Source organism: Sceloporus occidentalis, unplaced genomic scaffold (assembly GCF_023333645.1).
Source record: "Sceloporus occidentalis isolate IW3139 unplaced genomic scaffold, rSceOcc1.0.p SCAF_6, whole genome shotgun sequence".
NCBI lineage: Eukaryota > Metazoa > Chordata > Lepidosauria > Squamata > Phrynosomatidae > Sceloporus > Sceloporus occidentalis.
Genome location: NW_028316986.1, coordinates 119,315,427 through 119,339,211, shown reverse-complemented (window position 1 = coordinate 119,339,211; position 23,785 = coordinate 119,315,427). Strand labels below are relative to the sequence as shown.

The 23,785-nt window shown below is 41.5% G+C and overlaps 1 protein-coding gene across 5 annotated transcripts in view; it reads right to left on the bottom strand.

Moving 5' to 3' along the window:
• Nucleotides 1-23,785, bottom strand: part of RARS2 (arginyl-tRNA synthetase 2, mitochondrial) — a 51,294-nt gene that overhangs the window by 5,227 nt on the left and 22,282 nt on the right. For 2 of the 5 annotated variants that reach the window (XM_089530779.1, XM_089530780.1), the window contains exons 2-3: nt 23,465-23,551; nt 18,976-22,357 (exon numbers count right to left, since the gene is read on the bottom strand). In XM_089530779.1, the coding sequence (XP_089386905.1) occupies nt 20,049-22,357; nt 23,465-23,489 (2,334 nt within the window). In that variant the 5' untranslated portion in view covers nt 23,490-23,551 and the 3' untranslated portion in view covers nt 18,976-20,048. Of the gene's footprint in view, nt 1-5,351; nt 5,502-8,104; nt 8,180-11,238; nt 11,338-13,181; nt 13,292-13,390; nt 13,459-15,675; nt 15,801-16,337; nt 16,415-17,525; nt 17,587-18,975; nt 22,358-23,464; nt 23,552-23,785 lie in introns of those variants that run through there. The other 3 variants (XR_016281773.1, XM_089530781.1, XM_089530782.1) reach the window with 3 other exon arrangements.

Below are 23,785 nucleotides of genomic sequence, written 5' to 3'. Positions count from 1 at the left end.
GTTGCAAACCACAGGTCCTGCTGCAACAAAGGTAAAATAGAAGCAAGCGTTACCATCCGGAAACGGCGATAAGACAGGTAAGCATTCAACTGTCTAAGGTCCAATATGGGCCTGATTCCCCCATCAGGTTTCGGGACCGTAAAATAACGGGAGAAGAAGCATCTAGGGACGTCGACGGGATCGACAATGGAGATGGCGCCTTTGGCGAGAAGGGTGCGTACTTCGTCGAGAAGGGTGTCTGAGGGGGAAGTGGACAGAATAGCTCCAGTTGGTGGGAGCTCCTCAAATTCAAGGGCATAACCCCTACAGACGATGGTGAGGGCCCAAGAATTGGTGGTGATTGAGGCCCAGGTGTTAGAAAAGGGCCTCAGTCTGTCCAGAAAGAAAGGAGCAGTAGAAGCGACGGAGTACGCTAAGTCCCATCAGTTCCTCTTCTTAGCCGGGTCCGAATCTTGCCTCCTGTAATTCTTTTTGTACTTGGGCCCCGACCGACGGCCCGAGGAGGAGGAAGACTGGGACGGGAAGCGTTGCCTGCCCTGGTCCTGGCGCTGGAAAGGCCTATCTTGTTGGTAGGGCCTCTGGCCCTGGCCATACCACTGGCGTACGGCAGTGAAGCGCTTGCGAGAAGACGACTGGGGGGAAGAAGACATACCGTGCTTCTTGGCAGCGGTCCTCATCCTGTACTTAAAATTAAGCTTTTCGTCCGTCTCACGATGGAAGAGGCCGTCCTCGTCGAAGGGCATGTCTTCGATGGTCGAGCGAGCATTCTGGTTCAAGTCCGAAGACCTTAGCCAGGCGTGCCTGCGGAGTGCTATGGCAGCCGCCATAGACTTAGCGGAGCAGTCCGTGGCGTGTCTGGCCGAAGTGATGAGCCATCCTCCAATTGAGTGGGCCTCGTCGCGGACTTCCGAGAGGATAGCCTGGGAATCATCAGGTAAGTCCGGAATGAGAGGGGACACCTTTTCCATGAGCCACTGTATGTAAGCGCCCATGCACGCGTTGTAATTTGCCACTCTCATGCCCAACGCCGAGGAGAAATACGCCTTCTTGGCCAGGGCGTCGATCTTCTTAGCTTCCTTGTCGGATGGCATCAAGGAAGCTTTCGGGGTGGACGCACGCTGCGAGCCTTCTACGATGGCTGAGCTTTGCTTGGGGTGCCCAAACAGCCAAGACGGAGTCGGTGGAGAGATTCTATAGAGGGACTCAACCTTCCTGTTGTTGGACGCCGTGGATGCAGGGGCCTCCCAAGAACGCCTGGCTAACTTCTCCAAGGAGGGAAGAAGAGGTATTGCCGGCGGGGTGGGCAGTCTTCCATGGATCCGTCTCTCAACCAGGTCCGAGGCCTCCTCTTCAGCTTGGGAGATCTTGATGTCCAGAGCGTTGCCCATTTTGATGACATGCTCCGCGAAGGTTCGGACATCGTCGGAGGGGGACACCGCACCCGGCTGGGCAAAGTCCTGGTTGGCCGACTGATAGTCATCGTCCCGGGAAGAAATTGAGTCGTGTCTCGGGCGGTAACGGGCCTGGGAAGCCGTTTCGTCATCCGACTCAAGGTTCACGACATCCGGGTCGGTAGCGGCCTCCACTCGGTGGGGTGAAAATGCAGACACCCTGGAGGGTCTGGAAGAAGCTCTTGGTCTCGGTCTCCGATGTTCGAGGAGGGACTCCACATCCTCTTGAGGGACCAGTCTGTAGTACCTCCCTGTTTCAGAATCGTAGTAGTACTCAGGCTGAGGGTCCCTGGGTGGGGATGGAGAGACGGCTCGACGTACGCGGGTTGGCATTGGAGTCGGAGAGCGACGGTCATCCCTGGAGCCCGCAGGGGAAGCCGGTTCCGAGAGGAGTTGAGCAGCTTCCTCTGGAGCATGCCGGAAGGTAGACAGGGGTCGGGACCCCGAGGCTAGATCACGAGAGCGGTCCCCACGGCTGGTGCCTGTGACGTGCGACCCGGAGGTCGAAGTCTTAGCTCTTTTGGCCGCCAGGCGTGGATCTGATGGTCGGGAGTCGGCCTCCGACGATCTACGGTCGGCATCCGAGTGCCTGCGTACCGAGTCAGAACGGTCTTCTGGGCGAGCCTGTGGAGTGTCCTCCTGGCCTCGATCCAGGGAGAGACGTCTAGACGGCTGACGGTCGTCGTCCAAAGAAGAAGATCGGGGTCTCTTGGATGACACGTGAGCCCCAGTTGGAGGTTTAGTTGCTCCCGTAGACTTCGAAGTCTTAGTAGACGAAGGCCTCGAAGCAGAACCCGACTTCGGAGTGGTAGAAGTGGGCGCCTTCGGGACAGAGGAGCTCGAGGCAGAACCCTTATGGGAGCTCGAGTCCTTCTCGGTGGTCCGGCTCTCCTTAGGGACCTTCTTATGCTTTTTATCCTTCTTGGAAGCTTTGGGGATGGGTTCAGCCGGGCCCTGTGGTTCAGACGGACCATCCCCGGGGAGGGTTGACGGATCCACCGGTGGCGACTGAGTCGGAGACTCGGCAAGGGTCGGTAGGGAAGTCGCGGCCGAAGATGAAGCCCCCACCGAAGACATCGCCCCTGAGGTGAAGACTTTAGTGTAGATAGCAGCCTTCAACCTCGTCTCCCGATTTTTCCTCGCTTGAGGAGTCAAAGACTTACACAAGGCACAAGAGGCCGGAACGTGGGTCTCTCCCAAACACAGGAGGCAAGAGGAATGGGGGTCCTGGCCAGGAATCTTACCCCCACACACGGAGCACTTTTTAAAGGGTACTGATGGCATGATCCGGAGAGCGAGGTCAGGCGGTCCGGGTCGGCAACGAGCGAGGAGACAAGTCCGAGGGAGAAGCAGGTGCGAGGTCAAACACGTTCCGGGGTCTAAATGCCAAAATCAGATCAAGGGCTAGTCGCAGAGAAGAGTCAAAAACGGTCCGAGGTCAATTACCAGTGATTCCTTTTCTAACACAGAGAGCGAAGTTCCTAGTGGCAGCTAACGCGGCGGAAAAAAGGAACTGGGGAAAAGAGCGGGAACGGAGGCTTTATAGGGGATGGGCGGGGTTACCGCCAAAAAGTTTCAACATGTTGCAAAGTGTACTTTGCCTAGTGATTCCAGAAGTTTCCGAAGGCACTGCGCAGGCGCAGTACAACCCATTTGTATGATTCGCAGAGACCACGAAGAAGAAGGAAAGAGCCTTGGAGAAAGGGTGCCAAGAGACAGAGGAGGATGTGGATTAAGGAGCCGGGGGAAAGAAGGGGGTCATGAAGGGCAATCGGGGTAACGGAGCAGGAGTAGGACGAAGGGTCAAGCTCAGGGGAGGGAATTAGGTCAGAGGGAGGGCACAGAACGGAACAAGCTTCCCTCTCGCACCAGGCAGCTTTCTCTCTCGCTTTTTATTTTTGACAGACTAAGCGCATGCTTATTGCTACAAGTAGATACATATATAGATAGAATGTGTGTCTGCTTGTGCTACTTTCCCTTTCATTTCCTTGCTCCCAGCACAGCACTTTGCAATAGACTTTTTTCTAAATTATTTTTATATGCGAATGCTATAATGCGAATGTTACAAATGTTTCTCTTTCAATTTGGCAAATTGATACAGAATGCTTTTGCTACTTTATGTGTCTGTAAGGAAATCTGGGGTGGCTGAGGGAAAGCAAAGGATGCAGAGATGCCATTGAGGAATTAATAATAATAATAATAATAATAATTGTATGTGTATGAGGGATTCTGGGGTCGCAAGGAGGGAGGATGCAGAGATTGCATTAGATTGCATTTTGGGGTTGAAAACGGAGGCAGGGGAAGATCCATAATCTGTAGTGACCCAAATACACACACACACATGGAGATTATAAATTTGACAAAATATGTGAATACTGCCACCTGTTGTTTTTTTTAAAGGAGGGGGAAAGCACACTTCCGATTGCCCAGTTGCTATAGGAAATGTCACCTTGATGAAAGCGGAACTGAATCTGATTGACAGCAAAGGCACCTTCATTTTAAACTGGTTCCGCAAATGTGAACTCTCCGCAAGAGCTGCAATGGCATTCAGGGTTAAATTACCCTGATTGAGGTAAATTACTAGTGGGCACTTGATTCTGGATGGATTTCGGGGGGGGGACGGGACCCGAATCTGCCCAATTCCATCCAGCGCAAATAGGTGAGACGGAATGGGGCCTAAAGCTCACTCTCACTCATTCTGTAGGAATGCCTGTGGAATGAGTAGATTTCCACTCACAACGTGTTTTTTTTTATCCTCCAGTCACAGCTTCTCTGAAAACTGCTAGGTGGTGACCCCAACTCTTCAGAGCAAATTTTGAAGGTGTACAGGGACCTACTGAGAAGAACTGTCCACCTTCTTGTTTGACTAGTGTAAATGGCACGTTGGAGAATCTGCAATGAAGGTTTATTCTAGCTAAGGGTAAGAAGCCATGGGTTTACCCCTGTTGCAGTTCTGCCAAAGCAAGGGATTATATGTTCCTTTGAGGCCAGTCAGAGGCTATCATACTTTGGACATATGATGATAGGACAAAGCTCATTAGAAAGGATAATGCTCAGCAAAGTGGAAAGAATACGAAAAGGCTGCATTACAAACAGAGATACTCAATGAAAGAAGCCACAATCTGATTTTGCAAGACCTGAGCAGAGCTGTTAGTAACTGCAGTTCAACAACAGTAGGAGGGCTGTACATAGTATTTTCATTTCATTTCTAAACATAGTGTTTTCATGTCTTTATTTTATACTAGTGTCTGGCTGCTATCATGATAGGACATGCTTTCCTTCCCTTTTGTCTTACTGCTCTCCATAGTGGCCACTTACTGCTCTGGAAATGGCCCAGAAGAGCAGGTTTTAAGGCCTATTAAATGTACAGAAGAGACTCCACTCCAAGTTCTGCTAAGATGAAAGAAGCCGTTCCACTGGCAGAACAACTGTTATCCTAAACTATGTTTTCTCTACTTTGATAAAGAATTTCAAAAATACCACCAAAGAACCAAACATAATGTAGCTTTTGACTTCCTGCATTTTAACTCTACCTTTAATTTAGTTTATGAACTGTTGTTCATAAGTTTATAGTATAGGCACTATTACAAGAATGGGGTTTTGAAAAGAAAATCACCATGTGCTGAGAAAGTCGACATTGCTCACTATCTTTTCTCAGGCCAAGAAAGATTAAATTGAATCTGAATGACAAAGACTTCCCATTAAAATGAAAAAGCTAGGTAAGTGTGAGATTTATTCTGTGGCAGTTTAATATGAACTGTTCACAGTTCTACAGGAATTTTTGAAGGAACAGTATCCAGACTTGTCAGCGCAGAGTTAAAGCAACTTATCCTATTATATTACTCCTTTGCTTTTAAAAAACTAAACAAAGTATTTTAATTTCTTTATTTTATACCACACCTTCTTAACAGGTTCCAAATGTTGTATCCAAAACTGTTTTTTTCTCATGTGATCAATGATATTCCCATGGTGATTATTTACATTACCTCTGCTAGTTCCGGAATGCTGCCTTTCACATGAAGTCTTTTATGAGCTGCAGCTGTTAAATGGCTGAAAAGAGAAATGCCAAGTCTTTAAGGCGTTACAATCCTGAGTGGATGAACTAGGGAGTAATTCTTCCACCAAATTCAGTGGCATTTGCTGCCAATTAAATATGTTCAAGATCTAGTAGAATAATTCTAGAAAACATAGTAGCTACCAATGAGCTGATTAGCCCCATTGGATAAGATCCAAAGCTAGTGGATTCTTCAGCTTCTGGAAAGCATGTCTATCGAAGGGTTTCTTTCTGAATTGGCAGAAAAGTGTTACATGAGGAAACTGACTCCAAAACCATTGCTCCCACCATCTCTTTACAAAGACTGCTTTGTGGCCCCAAAGAAACTTGACATGCTATGGAAGTGACAAAGTATGTGGCTCTCCAAACACTGGATGGTAACTTCCTTGATTTTTCACTATCATCTATGTTGGCTAACGCTGATAGAAACTTTAGTCCAGTCACAGGAGCAACTGTCCCACAAGTGCCATACTGTGGCACACCATGGCTGTTGCACAATAGCCATATTGCTTGGTCCATTTGTGCACAGCTATGACAATGTTCCCTTCCTAGGAATAGAATCATTGCACAGCACCAAAGTTTTAAATTGTGCAAACCTAAGTTGCTTTATGACATCACAAATTCCCAAAAGGATGTTTCTTATACAACAGGCCATCCTTAATAAATTCTCAAGAAACATGAGAGACACTGCAGACTGAGTTAGCTGGAAAAATCAGCAGTAGCAGAACACATTATAAACCATCCTGGGCATAAAATACTGTTTGATAACACTGAAATTTTGAACCATGAACAACTATCAGGTCAGAGTGCACAAGGAAGCCATTGAAATCCATAAACATCTGGATAATTTAAACCAGAAAGAAGAAACCCTTAAAGTGAACAAAGTTTGGCTACCAGTCCTGAAAAATAACAAAATCAGGACTCCAATTCTCTTCCATGCCAGCATTCCCTGAAGATGCCAGTCACAGATGCTGGTGAAACATCAGGAATAAATTATTCTAGAACATAGCCACATAGCCCGAAAAACCCACAAAAATCTATGAATAAATTTTGTTGCTGCACTGAGAGACATTTTGGCTTAAAAATTGCCCAGATTAAAAAACAGTATTAACCTGTCTCTTCATTCCACTCATTTTAAAAAAATATTTATTTTGCATACATTTTGTGCAGGGCAAACTACGATTATCTAGGGCTAAATCCTGTTGGTTAGTCCCAATTAATGTAGATCCTTTGTGCGATTGTTGCCTTTTGAGTCAACACATAGGTAAATTTCACTGAATTAATGGCCTTATTTTAGTTTGGTTTAGCAAGAGGAATTGCCATTTGCAAAAGGGAAGTATTAACAAACTTGGAGAAACCATGGGGTTGGCAAAAATATGAAAAGTTTAATGGGGGAATCCCGATGTGGATAAGATTGCATTACAAAACAGTTCCGAATAGTGGGACTATTTTTGGGGAAGGGGAAATAAAACCAGAAAGAGAAGGAATGGCCTAGAAAAGACTAGGTGGTCAGTTTCCTGTTATATCTATATTTATTAAGGTTGTACATTAACAGCCTTCTAATACCTTTACCACATGGGTGGGCAAAGAGAGGCCCATGGGCCACATGCAGCCTGCAGTAATGTTTTTTGTAACCTCAGGGCCTCCTGGGTTACTTTTTTTCCCTTTTCTTCACAATGCCCGCAAATGACCTCTAGGACTATGGAGGCCATTTCCACCACATTTGGAAGACCCCCTGGGCCACACAGGGGTCAAAACAACATTTTATGAAAGTTTTGGAAAAGGTTCTTTTGCCTGCTAGGAACATGAGAGACATTTTCTGTTCAGAACAGGAAGTGATTCTCACTCACTTCCTGTTATTAATAAAAGGCTTGTTCAGGACCTAAAACAGTCTAGGAAGTCCCCCAAAATACCCCTAGGGGTCAATGTGCAAAATACCAATAGTTTTTCCCCAAAGTGGGTATAATTGAAGGGTACGGCTCCCCAAGGTCTCCTAAGGGACCAATGCAGTTCCCTGCCTTCCACAGTTGCCCACCCATGCAGTACAATATCAAAAGAGAACAGTTTCTACAAGCTTATATATCAAATAAAGTTTAATTAGTTCTAAAGATCATGAACATTTTGGTCATATTGACACTATGTGCTGTTGGACTCAGTCACGAATAAGATCACGTTACAAGAAGCCCGCAGGCAACATGACTTTGTCAAAATCAGATGATGGATGTAACAGACCATGAAAACTGAGTGGTTTTTCTCGTTGAGCACATACAATGTTCCCAGGAACAATATGTCAGCTCATTATGTCTCGGGAGTAAACACTTAAAAGACAGGACATTTCAAGGATTTCACAAGTCATTCAGAGAATGTATATCTCTTTGACCTGACATGGTATAATTTTTCACATTATCAAGATACAAAATAAATCACTTCAATTAACAAGAATTAAGATTCTGGCTGTAGATTTATGAAGAAGGTGCTCTAATCAAGCTCCAGCTCTTCCTCTGGTTTTGAATGGGCTCACTGCATTTAATTCTTCCTGATGACTTATTGATCCTGAATTCTAATCCTATTCAATAGTGAACATGTTTCTCTCTCTTACCTGAGTTTAAAGAGATAGTTAACAATATGCTTAGGCTGAAGATCTTGCGAAGACTGATGAAGAATCTCATCATATCTGAAAAGAGAAAGATTGATAGTTTATACAGTTTCAAAATCAGAAGACTTTGGCCAAATTAAAGGCATTCCCTGGGTAGCTCTATGTTGCAAGATTTAGCAGTTTTATTCTTGCTTAACTATTATAGAATTGACTGCTGAATGCAGTTGCCATTTGGATTTAGGGTGACTATGCAAAATCTTTCACAAGAATTTTGGGGGTAGAGGGGATGTTTACTAACTACTATTTGGCATCTGCTATATGCAAACCATGCAACACATTAGGAAAAGAACCCTGCCTCATATTTCTGTTTTGGAAGTTGTATCTAATGTCAACGGGAACTGAAAATGTTGGCAACAGAATGCCCCATCTAACTGCTGACTTCCATGATGGTGGTGGTGAGGGTTCTGCAAACAGATTTGACGAAGCAGTACTTTTGAGCAAGGGGTGATTTAAAATGATTTTAAAACATTTTAACACTCTGGAATTTGATCATATTTGTGGTAGTCCTTTCCTGTTTAAGCTATTACAATAGAGTTGACTCTGTGTCAGTTGAGTCACATGACCCTTCTGCTGAATGGCAATGTTGTGTAACTGAAGGCGTACTACTGGCAAATTCATAGGGGCAGACAGATATCCCTCAGTCAAAAATGTGCAAGCATATTGGCACTGCATGCATAGTTTAGCTTTTCAAACCTGGGGGCTGAATGGGAATGTTGCACCTCTGACAAATGTCCAGCTGCTTCCATAATGGAACTTAACACATGTATATGACATCAACAGGATTCTGACCCATGTTTCTCATGGGACAATCAGTGGCTTAAGCTTCCACTCTCACGTGCTCTCTTCAATCACAATATCTGAATTACTATTCTGTCTTTCCTCTGTGCCTCCTCAGGGCATGCTAATTCTAAAGCAGAACTGCTTTTATCACTCTCAAGGTTTTTAACTATTTGTGACATTCTATTTATATGAGGGGTTTTCAAAGTTAAAGAGTACAATCATAATTTCCTGCATAACTGGGAAATATTGGCAGCACACTGAAACCTCTGCCTTTACATATGTATATGCTGCCTTTCCTCCAGTGAGTTCAAGGCAGTACAGACAGTTCTTTCCACTTGATCCTCCCAACATCCTATAAGGTAGGTCAGCTTGAGAGAGAGTGAATTACTTGTCTTTATGAAGATTTGAACCTGGATTTCCAGGTTCTATTCTAAACATTTATATTGTTTGGCATAGGACCACTAAGTATTCTGTTAGAAGGGAAGATGTTTTAGGAGTGAAACATCCCTCAAATGAAGTCCTGTATTTTGGCTAATGGCAATAGAGGTCTATCAATACAATCTTATACATGAAAGCTTCTCTAAGTGCCAATGACTTCAGAAGGACATATTCCCACCTAAGACTGGACAGGGTTGCAGTGTACATTGCCTAAAGGTAAGGTATTCCCTTGACAAGATTGTGTAGTCATGTCTTACTGTAGGGGGTGGTGCTCATCTCCATAACTAAGCCAAAGAGCCAGCATTGTCAAAGACAACTCTGTGATCATATGGCCAGCTTGACTGCACAGAACACTGTTACCTTCTCACTGAAGTAGTACCTATTTCTCTACAGTGGGCCCTTGCTTTACGCGGGGGATCTGTTCCAGACCCCTCCCACATAAAGCAAAATGCGCATATGCTCAAGCCCCATTATACCCAATGGGGCTTGCACTCGTCCCACGGCTGCGCGCGCCATTCGTGAGCCCCATTGGAAATAATGGGGCTCATGCTCATTGTGTGGCCTTGCACGCGTGCCATGCATTCTCCCATTTCCTAGGCGGCTTCAGCGTAAGCTGAAAGCCACCTATAACGAGCCCATGTATGGCGCAGGCTCACTGTATTTGCACTTTTACATGCTTTCAAACTGCTAGGTTGGCAGAATCTGGGATTAGTAATGGGAGCAAACTCCATCCCACGTCACTTGGGTTTTGAACTGCCAACCTGCCAATCTTGCAGTCGTCAGAGTCAGCATCTTAACCACTGAGCTACCATGTCCCTTTACATTGCCTAATCCAGGGGTAGGCAACCTGCGGCCCGCGGGCCGGATGCGGCCCAGCAAGGCCTTGGGACCGGCCCCAGCCCAGTCCTGCCGCTGATTGCCACCGGGGCCTTTGGGGGGCAATTGTCTATAGAAGCCTCAGAAACATGCATTTATATTAACATTTTTTTAAAAATCAGCAAATTTTTTCATGTGTCTTCCATTTTTTAAAAAAAAGTGTCTTCCATTTGAAAATTTTGTCCTACATTTGTCCTGGTTTATTTATATATTTAAATTATTTATTTATTTATTTATTTATTGGCCTCAGCCCCCCAGTTGTCTGAGGGACAGCAACCCGGCCCCCGGCTCAAAAAGATTGCCTACCCCTGGCCTAATCTTACTCAAAACTGTTTTGCTACATTCAGTTGTGATTCAAAGCACTTACCTTAACACTTCCAATTTATTGCTGACTTTTCTTTATACATTCTCAGCTAATGTTCCAAAATATAGCTGCTGGAGGTCATTAAGCACAGTAAAATGTACTTGCACGTAAATACTCACAGGATTGAACTACATATCATGAATGTAAAGACTAGCAAAACAGCTGTCAGGATCTGTATTCAGAAGAATGCTTTGTTTGACAGGCATTATAATAAAACTTGATTTCAATGGAATATGGACTGCTCCATAGTCTCTGCCTCAGCTGCTGCCTTAAATCAGGGTTGGAAAACCTGTATAGGTCTTGAGAGAATTCTACCCATAGCAGTCGTGGCAAGCTACACTATGCCACCACCAGAACTCATTGGTGCAGAAGAAGCATATGCAAGTATTTGTGCTTTAAAACAAACCATGTAAAGATCATGTAACTTGCTTGAAAGCAGATTTGTGCTTTGAGGAGCCTAATTATCCTTTAACACAAGGAACATACTGCCTGTGCACCTTGTTTTCAAATTTTATGGAATTTTTCTGGACAGAAAGATTACTAAAATCTGAATATTATGCACATTTACTTGTTCAGGAAAGGTAGGTAAGTAAAGGACTGTGATGTAAACCTCAAATACCTGAGAAGATGCTGAATTAAGGAAACAGCAGGTGGATCTTGTAAACATGCCATGTTAATGTGAGACACCCGATTAACTGTTCCACACATCTCTTCTAAACTGTGAGAAGAGGGGAAGAAAAATGTATCAAAAGCCATTAAAAAATCATGGCACCCATCATTAATGCCACACCACATTTTAAGTAAATAAAATTTTTCATCTCATTTCACATAGTGCAGTTAAGCAGACTGTGGCTGGAATTCTGTTGGTGAATTAATTCTAGTGGCAGCACTTTTTTCAGAATGCTTCACTGGCGTCAAAAAAAAGGTTGATATATCTGCCAACACCATTTCGTTGTTGCCTTATTTCCTTCATGGCTGCTGCACACCCATTTTTGTCCTGTCATCATGGTCACTGCTGGCATAGTTCCATTGGCATAGAGCACCAACAGCACCCTGAAACCTAACACCATGATTCATGAAGAGTAAACAGGAATCAAAGTAGTAGTTTGACCTAGCAGACTAAGATTTTTTATTTTAATTGGAACAACAAATGCTCTCTCCCTCAGCCACATCATGTTGCTTCAAAAATTCTCCTTAGTTTCCAAAATGGCATACACTGTGGCATAGGAAAGAATAGAGAGGGTATTACTCTTTGGCACAAGAAGCTGATAGGCGGAAGGGGTTGATGAATTCTGGCAAACGTTTAGAACTTTATGATGATGGCATTTTTATCTTTGTGGAAGTCAGTATAATTTTAGGAAACAGATTTTAAACAGATGTCAGCAGACATGAAACTCTTAATATTTTTTTGTGAAAGACAAACTGTTAATGTTTGTAACTGACCAAACCATTAATAAATCTACAGTGTTATATAAATAAAGTATAATAATAATAATAACAACAACAATACTGACAGCAATAAAATCTGCTGCATGTACACTCATGTGAGCAAGTTCCTATGATGAAATCTGAACTGTGCTGAAAGGCACTGCCAGGTATCAACAGAGAACGTTCTTGCCTAGAACCTTGAAAGCAATTGTTCTGAAAAAGGAAAGTTGTCCAATTACCTATCAATAACTGCCTTTCCTTATCCTGAGCACATACAGGGAAATAAGGCTGGCCCTACCATTAGACAGAATGAAGTAACTGCCTCAGATTGCAAATGGTGGAGCATAGTGATGGCAGCCTGCTGACTATTCCTGGCAAGCCTCCCATCTACTCCCCTGTGTTGAAGCGTAGCATGTGTGAGTGCCCATACAGCATACAGTCGTTTCCTAGATTGGCCTGCTGTCTTCAGGTGTGATGAATGATACCAAACCATCACTAGTTATGGAAGTAAGTTATGGAAATTGCAGAAAGCTTCCTGTACATGGAATGGAAGGTGGTCAGCTTCTCTTTTGCTTCAAACAGTGAGACACCTTCGTCCAGCTCTACAGCACAACTTCACAACCTGTGTTTACCAAGAAAATAATAACTAACTGCTAGCCCTTTTCCTCCTGTCACAACCGCCATCACTGGCATAGTTACAGGACAGAACATTCTGATTAGAATAGGAATGTGCATCACTCTATTTTATTATTCTATTACCTATGCCATTCTACACCCTGGTGGAACAGATTCTCACTCCTCTCACTGAAGCTCTTTGTACATCCCCAAATGTCCTCCAGAGGTGTGGGCTCTTTGCAACAAATTTGGGGACAGCATGTGGAAAAGTGCAAGTGAAAGTAGAGGTCCCATTAAATGCACAGAAATTAATTTCCCTAAAAATGGGTTGAATTTTAACCAAAATGGGACCATTTGCTTGTTTTTTATGGTCTCTCATAATTTAAGTACACCTGATCAACAAAAAAAGGCTCCATTTGAAATGGCTGTATGCAAACACATTCTCCACAATCATTTTCATTTCAAACTACTCTAAGCCAAATTCAGGGGGGAAAAACTGCTCTTCATTACACCACTTACCTGTACAGCCTGGCATGAGTGTATTGCAGGAAAACACCAGTGTCGCCTCGGCTTTGGAGAACACGATCCCAGTTAAACTTGTAATCAGATGATAAGAGGCCCTTGAAGTCCTGAAATCATAGATTATAGAAGCATTATGCAGACCCTTTCACAGCATCACTAGATTTTATCGCAAAAGGGAAAACAACAAAATGACAGCATGAACAGACCTGAATGATAAGTGCTGCAAGCCCAATCCTTTCAGCAGTCTCAAGAGGATTGTCGAGTTCTTTGGTTGCTGAGCAGATTAAGAGAAGAAAAACAACCATGTTATCTCTCCGTAAAAGGAAAGCAAGCAGCTGATAAAGAGAACAGATGCTATTAGCTCGGACAGGTTCTAAGCTCTTGTTTCTAAAGTGGTGAATCTAGATCTATGCTACTGGTGTGGAAGTACTACTTCTCATTTTTTAACTACAAGGATACATTAAATCCATACTTTCCCTATCAAGTCCCCAAGTATTCTACATCAGCAGCTGCTTAGTTAAGTATACTTAAGTACTGTAAGTAACTTTCCCTGGCCTGGCTTTCCCCAAACCTGATGGAAATGTCATTTGCTCGTGCTCCAGTCGCCAGTAGAACTTCCTTCTCCCCATGCAGCTAATGCCTAGTAAAATAGGTTGTGGGGGAGTTACAATCATGGCAATAGTGTCATTATCGTGACTAACTAATGATTGTGAATATGGAACAGTTACAGATGAGTGTATCTAGGTAACGGGATATGGTGGTTTTTTTAATGTTGTAAGCCGCCCTGTGTCCTAGTCCTGGGAGAAGGGTGGAATATAAATAAATGTAATAATAATAATAATAATAATAATAATAATAATAATAAATATTTCACTAAGTAGCTGATATAGAATAATGGCCATTGACTTTAATGCTGTTAAGAAGCTCTTTAAATGTCAGCGATTGGCTTGTAGGAACATTGTAGTTCATAGGGCTTGCAGGCCCTATGTAGCTCCCAAGGTGATTTTCAGGCCCTTGCAAAAAGTGAACTTCCAGTTTTCTTACTGGTTAAAAAGGCTTCTTGGGTGCCTAAAATGTAGTGGAAAAGTCCCCCACCATACATACAGAGGAAGCATGGGGAAAATATTTAGATTTTTTAAAAAAGATAATTTAAAAAGTTTCAGAATGGTGGTACAACAGAGGTCTCATGGGAGCCCAATGTGGCCTTCAACCTCAACTGTTGCCCAATCACACCACAGATGGGTCACAGGCTGCTACCATCAATGCTTCAGTTCTAGGCTCCTGTGAGTAAATTCCACAGACTTCAATGAACCAGGCATATGTGGGATTTCCCTCTGTTAAAAAGAAATGTTTTTTTCTAGGATAGGGTTTATTTATATGTATGTGTGTAAGTGCATGCACATAAACACACCCTTTTAAAAGAAGCCAGGTGCAGTGGGTGAAATGTAAACTGAAACATCCAATCAAAATCTGATGAGATGGACAGCAATAAAAACAGACACAACAGAGATAAAAAGAATAAGATGAGAAATAGCCAAACAGCAATAAAACATCTGTTTCCAAAAGAACCAATCAAAAAGAGCAATCAGAGCAAATTGGAATTCAAGAGCAAGTTAGGCAGGGAAATAATTCCATTGATGAATGGGTTGTCATTGCCTGATAGGAAAAGAAAGGAATTACAGTACTTGAAAGATGGCTTAAATTTGGATTTTTTAGTGGAAATGGATGGTTTTGGGTGAGTACATATTTTTTGTCAAGCAAAAAGAGCAAATGTAAGTGTGTGACAGGATTCTGGCAGATCCTGCCATAAAAGTGGTTTAATATTTGTATTTTTTCAGTTATGTTACTGTTTATATTTATATTTTTAATAGAATTACTGGATATGATTATATTTATGTTTAGGCAATACTAATAACCTGATGAAACAGGTACAAGGGGCTTGAGGTTGAAGTATGATGGGATCTGTGGTATTTGTACAAGGGAAAAACATTCCCTGGCTGTATAATGAACAGATGTGTCGGAGAGGGTGTTGGTACTGACTTTCGCCAAGGTTGCCTCTTGGGAAGCTGAAAGAGAGATGTGTTGTGAGGAGTGGGAGATGAGATAGAGTGAATGTGAAAATGTTTTGGTTTATGAACTAAGGAGAAAAGTCCACAAACATATTGGGGGGCTGTACATTACTACTATATGCTTGTAACTGGGGATTATGGTAGTTCTCTCTACAGAAGTCAAACTGTTAACATCTTTGGATACTGAAATAAAATTTTGCTATTTAAATACTGAAGATTGGTTTACTGAACCATAGGGAATGGGCAGATCCTGATAGCGTAGCTTTAACCATGATCCACAGGAAGGGAGAAACAGATTTAAGTTCCAAGTGGCCATACTCAAAAGGGAAGAGCCGCTCTTTCATGGTTCTGGGAGAAAAGTGCTATGGCCAGGAATCACCATAAGTATAAGCATTAACTTAAAGAATGATTGAGCAGCTAACTTTTGGCAGAAGCACTTTTTTCTAACATCATGGAGCAAGCTTCATCCAAAACATCTTCCAGGAAAACCACCTCTCCTTTTCGAGTCTTCATCCCCTGAACTCTCCCAAAGGGCAAATGCTGGCACCTGTAACAAACGGGGATGCCATTCTTGCATATCAATATTATATCATTGTACCTAAACTACAATAATTGCAAACAAATGTCTCTCTGAGCTCAGATTTAGTTTCAAAAAATGAGCAAATGCCATTCTGGTTCAGAGAGAATGGCTCTATATTCTTTAAATCAGAATCTGCCATTTCCATCATTTGTAAGGTGACCTGAGGCTTAGATATCAGTCAGCTACCATGTATCAGAAGTTGCCTCTGTATCACAGCTAGGGAACAACGTCCCCCTCCATGTGTTACTGTTCTTCAGCTCTTGTTAACCCCAGCGAGCCCTGGTGATATTGAGGTATGTTGAAAATAGCAATTCATCAATTTCTGGAAGGCCACTGAATAATAATAATAAAAAATCCAACATCCCAAGAGCAGCCATCTATAGCCTTTATAATAAACAGGATGTCATAGGATGTTTCCTCCTTCCACATTAAGAGTATACTTATAACAGGTTTAATACCTAGCTACATACATAAATATGTACATTTTGTCAAGGCCGTGATTACCTTTCTGTCCATTCATAACCCAATAACCTCAGTATCTGGAATACTTGCCGAAAATGAGAGATCTGGTTTTTCTCTGTCTTAGAAAAGAGAAAAAGTCATTAAGCATATTGCAGATACTAAACATACAAGTCAAGTGAATATTGTTCATATGCAAGGTGGAAGTAACAGAGTTTGGAAAAATTACCTTTTTTTGGAGTACAATTCCAAGAATCCCCCAATCTTCCTGTTAATTGGGGGAATTTGGGAATTCTAGCCCCAAATGTAAATTCTCCTAGCCCCAGCAACTAATGACACAAAACAGGATTGATCTCATATATCAGAGAGAGGAGGAGAGGAAAGACAGCGAGCTCTGTTCTAAGTAACCATTGGTAAAGTACTCTCCCATATGAATGATCAACCTTGAAAGAAAAATCTAAACTTGATAAATGTTCAAACTCTGGAAAAACCTCAGAAAAAGTTATCCTTTAGAACTCTGAAACCTAGCCAGCTTTTTATATATTCATACAATGGGCCACAACAAAAAGAAAACAGATATTACACTAGAGCTAGATATTTTAAGAATAGAATGGTCACCAAAATCAATTGCCTTAGGTTTTATCATCTTTTCTCTCTTGAATGTTTAGTAAAACAAACTGTGTGATGTAACTGTCCTAAATGTTTCCTCAAGCCTACAAGCAACAGCCAATAAAATGAAGATGGAGTTGGGAAATACAGATTACAATAACATTATTATTATTATTAACCTTTATTTATAAAGCACTGTAAATTTACACAGCGCTGTACATACAATCTTTTTAATTGGACAGTTCCCTGCCCTCAGGCTTACAATCTAAAAAGACACAACACAAAGGGACATCATCATGTCACACTGCATGTGTATTGTTTTGCTAGACATTTCTGGGGAAGAGAAAAGGATGAGAAGAAACATGGCTGTTATTTTGAAAGCAGACACACATTCTGTCCAGCTCCACTTCAAAAAAGAGCTTTATAGAGCAATTCTGAGGCCAGTATTTTTACCTTATAAACAGGGGGTGGGGAATATTTCCAGATATTGGACTGCCAACACATCAGCTCTACCTAGCATAACCAACAATGAAGGATGATGGCAGGTGCAGCCCAACATCTGGCCACATGTTCCTTATCTCACCTCTAGGTAAAACAGTCCACAGGAGATCCAGAATTACTTACCACATATATCACAGTGTCAGGATTATATCTATCCATTCTGTCTATAGCAGCAGCAAGATCTCTGCAAAAGACACACAAGAAAAGCCAAATTAAAAAATTAAAAACAAAATATACTTTTGCAACTGTGAACAGCCATTGCAAATCATTTCATGACTGTGATTATCTGCCATGTTACATTAAGTGAGGCTAACAATATTGTAGTACAGGGGTAGGCAACCTTTTTGACCCGGGGGCCGGCTTGTTGTTCCTCAGACAACAGGGGGCCGAAGCCAATAAATAAATAAATAAATAAATAAATAATATAGGACAACATTTTCAAATGTAGGACACATTTTTTTTAAATGGAGGACATGCAAAAAAAATTGATGCTTTTTAAAAAATGTTAATATAAATGCATGTTTCTTAGCCATGATCAAAATACAGGACATTTGGGCATTATTCCTAGACAGATGACAGAAATATGTACTTTACTTTTGGCCAACCCCTCTCCCCCATTCCAAACAGCACATTTGGGCATTGAACATGGCTTTACTTAACATGGCCTCTTGCATATTTCAGAGGCTTACTGCATAACCAAACTCTTTGGGTTTCACACTGAACATGAGTTCACATGGCTATGCATATTTGACATGTAAAGCTGGTTTAGCAAGAAGTGATTTGCCCTAGGTTTCATGTGTCTTGCACCAACTATACTACTCAGAAGTGTGTACTTGGTCAAGGGACTTTGGTTTTTCTTCACTGCGCATGAGTTTGTAAAAATCAGAGCAACTTGCATTGGCCGTGCCTCAGAAGCTGGCTGATATCAATATCACCATCATCACCACCACCATCATTGTCACAACAAGGCAGCATTATAAGGACAAAAAACACACAGAAAGACAATTTGGAAAGTCACACTCTCTCGGCTTCAGAAAGAGTGGGCCCATATCTCAAAAGCTGACTGATATCAATAAATAAGGGGGAAATATATAAATAAGGGTAAAATGTACATGGGAATATAATTAAATCCAGGGGGAGACAGACATGGGAATATTATTAAATCCAGGGGGAAAATATACATGGGATTATTATTAAATCCAGGGGGAAAGAGACATGGGAATATTATTAAATCCAGGGGGAAAGAGACATGGGAATATTATTAAATCCAGGGGGAAAATATACATGGGAATATTATTAAATCCAGGGGGAAAGAGACATGGGAATATTATTAAATCCAGGGGGAAAGAGACATGGGAATATTATTAAATCCAGGGGGAAAGAGACATGGGAATATTATTTTTTTTTCTTTTCTCTTATATCCTTTTTATTATATGTTGTACATTGTCTTCACAAACATAAAACATCAAACATCATACATGGTTTACTCGTCCAATTACATTATTCCCCCCCCCCCTCCCGTAATCCCTTCTTTTCTCTGGCTTGTATGATTGAGTTCATGATGACTTCTTGACCACACTTCCTTTCCCGTTGATGACTGGAATTCCGTCTTCTTCTATTACCTTTTCCCTCTTCTTAGTAATTTCCTGTGACTCTAATAACCTAAAAAAATAAAACTCTAAATAGTTTCCTCCCATGCTATAAATTGCTTAAATTACATTCAGGTATTCTATATTTGAGGGAGTTCTTCTTCTGTCTACAGTACTCTTGTGTATCTCCCTCTGACATATCAACTAAATAGAGCAGTAGTCATTATACAATAGGATTTCTCCATAATGTTCTAATCGATCTTATTTGTAGTTACAATCTAAATCCAAATTAAGCTTATCCTTACATCTTACAAGCTTGTTTTATTTACATACCATCCTATTGTGGCTGAAATATAAATTCTTTACCTAACTTAAAATAACCTAATAGTAAATCCGTAAATACTCTACAATAAGTAACATTTGAGCATTCAGATAGGTATGTCCCAGTTTGACAACACGTTTGCAACTTCACCCCACAATTTCTGCATATAATTCATGGTTTTTTCCCAACATAACCTCCATTTAGAGTTGTCTTCATTCTTCAATTTGTCTGATAGTAAATCTATTTCCATCATTTCATATATTTTTATTCGCCATTCATTCACGTCTATTTCTTTATCACATTTCCAAAATCTAGCAAAGGTTAGTCTAGCCGCTGTCAACATGTAAAAAATAATTTTACCGAATTTTATTTCTGTCTCGTCATCTAATATACAGAGTAGCCAAATTTCAGGTCTCAACTTTAACTTAATCCCTAAAATTTTATACACTTCGTCTTGCAATTGTTTCCAAAATAATTTTGCTCTGTCGCAGGACCACCATAAATGAAAATAAGTACCTATCTCTCTGTGACACTTCCAACAGATCCTGTTGCCTGTTTTATAAATTTTGTCTAACTTGTCTGGCGTCAGGTGCCACCTATACAAAATTTTATAATAATTCTCTTTTACATGTTGTGACATTGTGTATTTTAATCTTTTGTTCCATGCTCTCTCCCACTGGTCCAACTCTATCACTCTACCACAATTCTGCGCCCATTTAACCATGGCTTCTTTGATTACTTCATCTTCGTGTACCATTCTAACAGCTTGTTATAAATTTTTGATAATGTTTTCTGTTCTGATTTCCAAATAATATTCTCCATATCCGTATTGGAGCTTGCAAAGCCCCATTCTCTTTTATCTAAATAATATCTCTGATATAGTTGTCTATATAAAAACCATCCTATATTCCAGTTTTCTTCCTTCATCCTCTCATAGGATTTGATTTCGCCCTTTTCATCAATAAGATCTCTATACTTTATCCAACATGCTTCTCTTTTAGGATCTACATTGTATAGGGCCTCATGTGGTGAGAGCCACATTGGACATTTGGGAGAGATTCTATTCCTGTACTTCTTCCATACGTACATGATTGAAGCTCGGATGTAATGGTTATTAAAGTTTCTGTTTGCACTTAATTTGTTATAAAATAAATAACCGTGCCAACCGAACCTCATATCCGTACATTCTAATTTTAGTAATTTTGCATCTTGTAAAGTCAACCAGCTTTTTAACCACATTATTACACTTGCTTCATAATATAAGCTCAGTTTAGGGAAGGCGAAACCTCCTCTTTCCTTAGCATCATGAAGAATCTTAAGTTTGATTCTCGGTTTTTTCCCGGCCCAGACAAAATCAGCCAATTGTTTTTGCCATTCTTTAAAAATTTTGTCATATCTAATTATTGGTATTCCTTGAAACAAAAATAATAATTTCGGTATAACATTCATTTTAACTGCAACAATTCTGCCTAATAAGGTAAGTTTTAAATCTTGCCACTTTTTTAAATCTCCTCTAATTTCTGTCCATTTTGTTTGGTAGTTATTCTTAAACAGATTCGAGTTCTTATTCGTCAGAGAAATACCCAGATATTTAACCTTGTCTTTTATAATGAAACCTGAGATCTGTGAGAGATTCTCTTGTTCTTCCTTATTCATATTTTTTGTCATCATGGCGGATTTCTCTCTGTTGACTTTTAAACCAGAAAACTTTTCAAAATCTTTTAGTTGTCCTAACAACTTTTGAATACTAGCACTTGGATCTTGTAGCATAACAACAATATCATCCGCATAAGCTCTTATCTTCAGAGTTTCTCCTTTAAATTTAACCCCCTTTATATCTTTATCCTCTCTCACATTAATTAATAATAACTCTAGGACTAAAATAAAAAGCAAGGGTGACAGTGGACAGCCCTGTCTGGTACCACGATGCAAAGGAATGGGATTTGTTCTTTGATGATTTATAATTACCCTAGCTGATTGTTTAGTGTATATAGCTTTTACCCAATTGGTAAATCTATTTCTGGCTTTGATGAGTTCTAATGTTCTAATTATCGTGGACCATTCAAGGCTGTCAAATGCCTTCTCTAGATCGAGAAAGATCAGTGCAAGTTTTCTCTCGTTGTTACAGTCAAAATGCTCGATCACATCCAAAATAATTCGCAGGTTTTCATTTAAATGCCTCTTTGGGAGGAAGCCACATTGATCTTTCTGAATGATGTACTGCAGCACCTTTTTAAGTCTGTTAGCCATTATACTTGCGAAGAGTTTGTAGTCTGCATTAAGCAGGGATATCAGCCGATAGTTCTGGAGAAGTTGATGGTCATGTCCTTCCTTAGGTAGCAGTATTACATTAGCTTCTTCCCAGGTCGGCGGCAGCTGTTTTCCGTCAATTGCGTTCATTACTTCTAACAAAGGCTTACTAATTTCATTTTGAAATGTCTTATAATATCTGATTGTAAAGCCGTCCGGTCCTGGGGCTTTGTCTATTTTCGCACTTTGAATTGCCTCTAGTAGTTCTTCCATTGTTATCTGCTTGTTTAAGAATTCAATTTGATCCTTATCTAATTCCGGTAGTTGAGCCTCTTGAAAATAGTTTTCTCTAAAGACCTTTCCGGTGTGTTTTGTCAAAAACATCTTGGTAAAATATTTTGTAGTAGCTGATTTAATTCCTTTCGTGTCTGTATATGTCTTAAGGCCGTCCTTTATCTTGGTGATAGTTTTCTCTTCTTTAGCTTTACACAATTTATGGGCCAGCCATCTACCCGGTTTATTTGCTTGTTGAAAGTGTTTAACTTTCATTCTTTTCAACATTTTGGCTAAGTCGTCCGCATTGTGCATATTATATTGTGATTGTAAAATCTTAATTTCTCTAAGTATTGAATCAGAATTAGGATCCTGTCTTAATTCTTCCTCTTTTATGTTTATCTGGTCCGTAATCTGGGTTAGCCTCTTCTTTTTATTAGTCAACATTTCGTGGTGTTTTTTTATGAAAAAGCCTCGGATGACCGCTTTGCTCGCAGCCCAAACCACTTGCGTGTCTGTGCCTTTATATAGATAGGGAAAATATACATGGGAATATAATTAAATCCAGGGGGAAAGAGACACGGGAATATTATTAAATCCAGGGGGAAAGAGACATGGGAATATAATTAAATCCAGGGGGAAATGCATATTGGAAATGGTACCTTCCTCCTCCTCCTCCTCCTCCTGTTGTTGCTCATTTTTGGAGCCAAAGGGGTTTAGGAAACAACGGCCCTTCCTTTCCCTTCCCTCTGGGCCAGAGGTCCTCCTCCTCCTCCTCCTCCTCCTGCTCTTCAGTTTCTCTTCCTCATTGAGGCTGGCCAATGGCAGAGTGGGGCTAGAAACAGCCCCCCCCCGCCATTTTGCTTTGGCCAGCCCCTGCCAGGCTCCCTGAAGAGAAGGAGCTGCTCTTTGCAAGCCCCGTAAGCGCGTGCTCGCAAACAAGGGCTTGCAAGAGGTGCCTCCGGCCCCGGAGAAGGAGAGCACAGAGGCGCCGGAAGAGGAGGAGGAGGCTGCCGACTGGCCCAAAGGCCTTGGCGGCGGCGGCGCCTGCGGCAGGACTGGGCGGGGGCCGGATCTGGCTCCTCCCCGGGCCGGATCCGGCCCGCGGGCCGTAGGTTGCCGATGCATGTTGTAGTACAAAGCCTTTTCAATTATTGTAACCAAATTACAAAACCTTCTCTTTGAAGAGATATGGTTGTCTCCCTCTCCTTTAAAGCTTTGTCCAAACTACTAAGACCTTTTTGTTTTTCTTGCTTTTAGTATGGGTTAAAGTTTTGTCTCCTTGATTTGTGTGCTGATTTGTTCCATCCTGGTTTTTGATTTAAAGTACAACTTTCATGGTAGTAATAGCAATAGGAAGTACATTTGTATACTGCTTATCAGTGCACTTAAGCACTCTCAAGCGGTTTACAATGTGTAAGCTAATTGCCCCCAACAAGCAGGGTACTCATTTTAGTGACCTTGGAAGGATGCCAGCCTGAGTCGCCCCTGAGACCCTAGTGGCTGCAGTACTAGCATTTAATCACTGGGCCACCAGGGCTCCTAATCTGAATTTTTTCAACTATTATGTATTTTATCAGTGTTAAGAAATCTGTTTTAAATTTAATTTAAGTTTAATTAATACTTACCTTGTGAGGTAGAGAGAAGTTCCATCACTACGCATTACAACAGCCTGGTCTCCATTGTCAGAAAGATGAACTATTCCTATTCCTTCCCTTTAAAAAACAGTTTTAAAAAAAATTGAAGAAACCATATGCTGTAAGCTACTAAATCAGGGGTGGGAACCATGCTGCCCACACGATGGTGGACTGCAAACTCACCAAGGCAGTCACAAATGGAGCTGCAGTCCAAAGACATCTGGAGGACTCCATGATTCCCTCCTATGATCTAAATATTCATTTGTCTTAGTACCCATGTCTACACACACACTAGTTTCTCAGTAAAATATA